A 7,704-nucleotide genomic window follows, 5' to 3' on the forward strand; every position below is an offset into this window, starting at 1 on the left:
CCCCCCCCCCCCCCCCCCCCCCCGAGGTCACCTCATTTCTGGTCTCAGCTCATTTTTAGCAAAAATGGCTTAGCAGAGCAGCCACGGGAAAGCCAACTCAGCCCATCTTCTCATGAGCTTGTTCGCATTACCTTAAAACTTCACATCCCAGCACCCAAAAGATCCTTCCCGATGCAATCCCAGCACCGTGCAGCCCTATTTCCTGCACACCCAGCTCCCTAGAAGCCACCCTACAACCCCTCTTACAACCCAGTACCCTGCCTGCCCTATAATGCACACACAGCACCCTAAAGCTTCATCCCAAAAGCCCACAGCTCCCCTCCATCCACCCCCACGACCCTGCCTGTCCAGCACCCTACAACCTCCACATTTTGAAGTCACATCCCCCAGCACTCCGAAGCCTCCATCCCAGCACCCCCAAACCCCACCTCCCGCACCCCCACCAATCCTAAAACCCCCACCCCAAACCCGCACCCTGCTCGCTCCCAGCACCCAATACTGACCAGCACCTTACAGCCTTGCCCCTGCACCACCCTCACCCTACATGCCCCGCTCCAGCACCCAACGACCCTAAAACCACCGCGACCCTAAAACCCTCCAGCCAAACACCGCACCAGAACCCTCACCCCCGACATCCCTCTCCCTCCCCCCAGCTCCCGCACACACCGCACCAATTACCTTCCACACTCCCCACTCCGCACCCCAACGCGCGCCCGCGCCCGCACCCTTATAGCGCCCCGCAGGCCGCTCCCCACGTCGCCCCGCCCCCAGCGCCGTTCAGCCAATGGCAGCCCTCTCCACCCTCCTCTTCCCGCCCCCTTCTCCGGCTACCCAATGAGGGGGCGCTCCAATGGGGGGCGCGCGCGCGCTCGGCTTGCGCGGCTTTCTCCGCAGCCCGCGCCTTTCCGGGAAATCAGCATGGTGGCGCGGAGGCGGGAGATGTCCGTGTGTCCAACGTCCGTCCGTCCTCCTACGGCCCATTCCACCCCATTTCCTCTATTTCTTCATCCCCACGCTGCTCCTGGTGGTGCTCGGCCAAACCCAGGGTGCTTGGCTTGTTTTCCTTGCCCGCAGGTGGCACGAGGGGGTCACCCGGGCATCCCGTGGCAATGCGATGGGCTGCATGTGGACGCCAGCCGAGGGTGCGCGGCTCTGTAAAGCCCAAAACTCAGCTGCAACCTTGGCTTTGCTGGGATTATCCCGCTTTACGTGCCCGTTTCTTGGAAGTAATGCATAAGCGTTCCCGTGTGGGTGATGCTGAGAAATGGGGAATGCATGGAGCTGTGCAGATGGTGTCATAAAAATAACGAGCCACGGTGCAAAGCCTTCACTCCGATGCCTGACAAATAGCTGCTGGGAGAGCCTGTGTGAGATATGGGGAGAGCCAAACACATCCTGATGCGATGAGGGTCACTTGTAGCAGGAGGGGGGGGGATTGCACTGCTGACCCCCCGCATGGGTGATGTGGGAGTTGGCAAAACACAGAGCAGGGCTGGAGAGGTGGTGCTGCTTTCCACCGAGGACAGAACATGCAGTCGTGTGGGAATACAGCTGCCTGGCACCTATGTGGGGGTAGGAGGTGCTGTTTGGGCAGCAGATGCTGCCGTGATGCTGTAATCGCTCGGGGCATCCCCTGTGGTTCCCACAAGCCGGGGTGAGTTAGGGGAAACACTGCAGTCTCGGGATGCCCACAAGACAGGGCAGACTGTGGGATGGGTGCTGAAGTGGCAGCATGAGGTTATCACACCTACTGCACATCTAATCTCTGCTTATCACAGATCTGCGATGACTTCCTATTGACACCAGAAACCAACTTTCTTCTCTTTTTCCTGCGCACGAGTTCCATTTTTCTGCTTCCTAAAATGATAAGCGAGGCATTCGATGCAGTGTCTACAAGGTTTGCTCAACTTCCCTCCACCTCCCTTGATCATCAGCACTTATTGGCCTTTTCCCCACTGATTGCCCAGGGTGCTTTCCCAGATACTGCGGCACTTCTATATAGAATAACGCAGCCCATCCCTCCATCCCTGCAGCCATCCCCATGGTTTTGATCAATCCCCTGTTCCTTGGCAGCTCAGCACCAGCTTTGTCCCACTCACAGCCTCCAATACCCAGAAATTTCTACTAAGGGACTTCCTAGAAATACTTGAATAAAGGATTGGATCCTCTTGTGGTGACCCTGAGAAGGGCTTTAATGCAGAGTGAGGCCCTGCCTCTCTGTTTTTCAGTAACAATTGATTTTTCCCATACGGCGGGGCTGGTGCATGAGAAGCAGCAGCAAAGCAGCCCCTGCATAACTGCAGCTGTGGGGTCCTGCCCCAGCCTTTACCCCATCGCATCCCACTGCAGCTGCACCCCATGGGCGCTGGGCACGGCGGCTGTCACGTTTTGCAAGGCACAAAGATAGTGTCCCTCTGGGAGCAGCTGCTGCCTATCTGCCCATCCACGGGCTCCTGCTGCTGGGCAGTGGGTGGTTGGGTGCTGGGGGAGTGGTGCAGGAGCCCTCCCTGCTTCCACTTTGCTCCTGCTGGGCCAACAAGCGCTGCAGCTCCTCCTGGTCCTGGAAGGGGTTCCTGCCGTAATCGTGACGGATCCAGGCACGGTACTGCCAAAGCAAAGCCACAGAAGGTGCCACAGTCAGTAGGTGGACACAGTGCAAAGGCCTGAACTAACCCCAGGCATGCCAAGCACAGCATAGGTACAGCAGCAGTCCCATTTTGCAGGAGCTTGCATGCCACGCAATAAGAGATGCAGCATTGCACACAGACCAAGCATTAGCTGCATCACCAAGACAGAGAGCAGCCTTGCTGGTTGCTCCCAGGAACCAGAGAGCTGGCAGCAGCCCCAACAGCTCTATTGACTTTATTTAATTCAACTTATTTACTTTGCCCTGCCAAGAAGCTGCTGTTGTTCCTTACAGCCACGTAACCATACGCAAAGCGTCCCCACGCTTTCTCCAATGTAGGGAAGGGCTGCACTCCCTGACCCCAGGCAGGTCAGCTCCTGTTTGCAGAGTGCTGTGCTCACCCGCTCTGCTCCTGTCCCAGAGCCAGCTGGCACCCAGCAGAGAGCTGGAACCAGCCCTGTGGAAGCCATTCCCGACACTTATGGGGCACGGCCACGCTGCATGGGGGGGGAGCAGCAGTACTGCTGTGCGCTGCTGACACCCAGAAATGGGAAGCCAGCAAGCAAGGAGCAGCACTCAGAGCACCCAGCAAAGCAAAACGCTTGCAACGAGTTGGAGGGTGCAAAACCTGCAGGGTGCCAAGGAGCAAGCAGCAAGGATGCAGGCAGCACTGGGATGGACGTGGCTTCAGAGGGAGGAAGGGAGCTGATCTCACATCCCTGGTTTATGGGCATGGCAGATCCCTGTGCCCTGCTCTTGATGTCCCAACATGGCCATAGGGCTCCAGCCTCCTGGGATCAGGTGAAGGCCAGGGGAAAGCCTGAGAGCAGTGCTGGTGGCAGCCCCCTCCTGCAGCTGGGGAAAGTCAGCTGGGCAGAGGGGATTTCCAGTGGGAATGTCTGCATTTCCCGTATCCACTCCCCCAGACAGGGGACTCACCCGGCAGCCGCCTGCACACAGGAAGCCCCACTGCAGGGGTGGGAGCTGTGCTGGTTTCCTTGCTAGAAAACAGGCAGTGGGAGCCAACTTTGGAGCAGTGAGAGCCTGGCAGGGCCACACCCCTCCAGTGACAGGATCTGTGCCAGAGCTGACACTCTGGCCACTGTCACATGCAGAGAAATCCCATGGAGCAGCTACTTGCATGGTGACAACATGCCATATATTGGGGTTTTCCCTTGAGGGATGCTGCAGGGACCAAGCTTAGGGCTGTTGTGCACACATCACCCACATGCACTCCCTGGTGCCAGCTCAGTGCAATTTGAGCATCCCCTCTGCAGGATGCAAGCTGAACTCTCAAGAAAACAAGAGCACTGGGATTTAAAACAGCTTTATTCTAAGCTCACTCACATTATGCCTAGGCACTTTTTAAGTTTTTGCATGCATGCATGCAAAAAGCAAAAGCCCCTGGTAATAAATAGCGTGCTCGAAGGGCAAACAGCTGACTCACACTGTTTGCAAAATTGCTGCATGCAAAACAGGCATGCTTATTTGCAAACACCGCAGATGCATCCAAAGGGGCCCTCAGCTGCACAGCTCCCCTCCTTTGGCACTGCAGGCCAGTCACTGGCATGGATGCATGCAGGACCCACCTCCTTCAGCAAGGTCTGCTCGTACTCCTGCAGCTGCTGCTGGAAGCCGAAGTTGGGGCTGGCATAGGAGCGCACAGCCTTGGTGGCGGCCAGGCAGCGCTCCCAGCCCAGCTCTGTCACTGTCATCAGGTATGCCACCACGATGGTGGTGCTGCGAGACACCCCGGCCAGGCTGGCACGGTGTGAGTTGTCAGGATGGGGGCATTGTTACCATGGGAACCCCACAGCACAGGGACAACAAGCTGTGGGATGCAGCACTGGGGCTTTCCAGCCACGGTGGCCCCTGTCCCATCAGTGTCCCCATGAAGGTCACACGGTTATGTCCCCTCCTCTAGGCTGTCCCCTCTGTTTAGAGCACAGGTTTACGGGGCATGGATGATCTTGTTGACCTGATGCCACTCCTCACATCTCCTCCACCACAACTGATGCTCAATATTGAGGACACTTATTGGGATCCCATCCCCGCTGCCCAACCACATTTGTTGGGATCCCATCCCCACACCTCCTCTGAGCACCTGGGAGCCCCCACCTCCCCACAGTGTCCCTTGGATGACTTTTCCCCACTTTTTAGCATCACACTGAGGAAGCCCACAGGCTGCCAACAGAGGCTCTTACCAATGGACAAGGCAGCCTCCCCCACGGAGCCGGCACTCATGGATGAACTTGATGCTCTCCTTAAAGTGCTGCATCCTGCTTGGGAGAGAGGCAGTGAGATGAGAGCAGAAGGAGCTGCCGCCTCCTGGAATCATCCCCAGGATTTCCCTGGGGCCGGCACAGAGATGGGTCCCCCGCCAGAGGAAGGGACTGGCCTGCATCAGCCAGGAAGGAAAAGCAGGAGAGCCTTCTGGAGAATTTCCTGCATCCCAAGGTGATGAGATGGAGCGAGCCACCAGCCCAATGGGAGAGCAAAATCCCCGTGCTTAACTCATCCTTATGTCAGAGCTCATCCTGAACCATCCATTCCTAAACAATGCCACTCCATCCCCTCCATGGGGAGAAAGATGCAGGACAGGTCATGCCCAGAACATTTTGCTTTACACATTTCTGAAAGCTTCCTGCTAGAAATCAGCCACTTCCAGTGCAGAGGGAGTGCATTAGACCAAACCAGTGAGTTTTGCAGCAGAACAGACAGAGATATGAGGCTTTTTGGCTGCTCAGCTGCAATGCAGCATGGTGCTTTGCTGCAGCACTCACCTTTCTGAAAGCATCAAGACACAGAGGTGGAAAAAAGGCTAAAATAACTCAGCGTAAACTCATGATCCCAAGGTCCATAGGAGGGTTACACGTGCTTCAATGCCATCCATCTCTCCTGTTTATTGCTGTTGGACAGCAAGCATCTCCCAGAGCTCACAGAGAGCTGTTTGCTTGGCTCTTCAGCAAATATTCGCTATGATTGCTGCCCAGCCTTGCTCACCACGGGGGAGTTTTGAAGCAGAAAACCTGCTCCTGGGTAACTTGGGGCCGTGCCTAGACTGACCACGGACTCACTGACCCGAAGCCTGGCGCACAGCCCTGCATTCCTCAGGGGGAGGAGGAGAGGAGGTGGCCCCACACAGCCACCATCCCACTGCTGGGTCCCAAGCTTCCTCTGCTCCACGTGACCAGGCTGGGCCAGCCCCACACAGCCTTCCTGCTTTCTCAGAAGCTCAGACACATGCTGCCACAAGGATATTCCCCTCAGCATCCTCCTGAGACCCCAACCAGGGCCAGGAGACCAACCTGGGCACAAACACCATCCCAAGATTTCCCCCTCCCTTCTGTCTGCCCAGCTGGGATGCTCTGCACCCTTCTATGGAAGCATGGAGCTCAGGTGCCCCCGTCAAAGGCATATTCAGAAATAGCCATTCTGTGGGGAGTTTTAGGAGTTCTGCTGCCCAAAAGCCAAGAACAGAAGGAGGTGCGGAGGATTCTTTGAAGCTGTAGTCATGCTAAGAATATTTTGTCTCTTGGCCCTGGATGGAGATGTCAATCCATTGCCAGCAGAGCATCTCCTGTTGGGAAACAGGGACTTTTCTATACTGCCTACACAGCCCCCAAGGCTCCAAGCTCTCCCAATGCCACACCTCTTCTACACCCCTTCACTGGAACCGACAGCACTGAGCCTTGGACATGAAAAATGTGGCTGTGTCTCCTCCCATTGACCCTCACTGATCTGTCTGTCCATCCTCACTTGTGGTCCTTCCCAGCCAGCTAGAGGGAACACCTCCCAGTTGCATCCCATAGGAGATGTAACACTGAGAGCCAGCGAGGCCCTGAGTCACAAACATCTCCTCCTCCATAGGACACCAAGTTCACCAGGATTGTGAAATCCATGACTTAAAGTGGCAAGCAGAAAAATAGTTCCTTGAATAAGTCTTCCTTCCGGCAGCCAGCCTTGTCCTTCTTTATTTTCCCCTTTCAGTAGACATACCACAAATGCAAAGAAACAAGAGGAGAGAAAAAAAAGAAATAAACCAGAAAAAACCCTCCTTCTTGCTGAGGCAGGGCTTTCTTGTAAAGCTTCTCTTTCCGCTCAGCAGGAGCATGAGCAAGCAGAATCATGCCCACGGAGCACAGTTTCTCCCAGGGATGCTGAGAAGTGGCACCTCCACCAATGGAGCTTGGTACAGCTATTGCACGGGAAGCTTTTTGCCTTTTTATGGGTGGATTGGCAAGAAAAATTCCCAGCAGTCACCCATTTTTCTGGTTCTAATGAAGGGTTCTTGGGTGCCTATTGCCCTAAGCAGGGGATGATGCTACATCTGCTACAATCAGCACTGCAGCCATCAGCCCCACCGTCACCTCTCCCCAAACTCATCTAGAGCATCCTCATGTGTCCAGTATTTATGTTCTGTATGGGGGAAAAAATATTTTGATAAATATCCAATTTCTCCTTCCAAGGAAGAAGCCTGAAAGGCCAATACAAATCACTGTCTGCACCAATGAGCCTTGCTCCAGCTTAGAGCTCTGCCTGGTAGAATAATTCCAAGATTTGATGGAAAATTGAATTTACTGACCGCAAACACACAGAGAAACAGATGTTAGGCCATGCAAACACTATTAGCTGCCTTAAAATGAGCTACAGCTTTCATCAGACTCAACGACACGAAGTTTTGGCAGTGCAAAGTGAATATTCATTCTGAGAAATCCGGTGGCTGTCGGTCGATAGGAGATCAAAATGCTACCTTGGGAGGCAAAAGGGGTGCAGATGACTTACAGGTTTTGACTGGAAGAATCAGAGGCCGAGATACAGAGATAAGTCATGTCCTGAAATGAAGAGAAAGTTGTGGTAGTAAGGTTTTATCTCCCATTTTCCCTTTTCCTTCTACATAACCCTTCCATTAGGTGCCTCTAAGGGCAAAGCTCCTCTTTAAAATGCGATTTTCCAAAGCATCTTGGCCAGAGCCAGGGTTTCTCAGACCATTTGCCCCTGTTTCAATAGGATCCAGGGGCACCACAGCCCCCATCATCATCATCATCATCTCCCTGCCCCCCATCATCATCATCATC

At 54.8% G+C, this 7,704-nt stretch overlaps 1 protein-coding gene across 1 annotated transcript; it reads right to left on the reverse strand.

The window, feature by feature from the left end:
* Nucleotides 1-2,346: 2,346 nt before the first annotated feature.
* Nucleotides 2,347-7,613, reverse strand: LOC122161867 (dual specificity protein phosphatase 22-A-like). Its single transcript, XM_042821578.1, has 4 exons — nt 7,412-7,613; nt 4,831-4,905; nt 4,216-4,387; nt 2,347-2,605 (listed from the first exon to the last, which is right to left on the reverse strand). Exons 1-4 carry the CDS (start codon nt 7,456-7,458, stop codon nt 2,432-2,434), a joined length of 468 nt encoding a protein of 155 aa, XP_042677512.1. The 5' UTR covers nt 7,459-7,613; the 3' UTR covers nt 2,347-2,431.
* Nucleotides 7,614-7,704: the final 91 nt, after the last annotated feature.

This window comes from Centrocercus urophasianus, unplaced genomic scaffold, assembly GCF_019232065.1.
Source record: "Centrocercus urophasianus isolate 14NV4802_14NV808 unplaced genomic scaffold, USGS_Curo_1.0 seq_2, whole genome shotgun sequence".
NCBI lineage: Eukaryota > Metazoa > Chordata > Aves > Galliformes > Phasianidae > Centrocercus > Centrocercus urophasianus.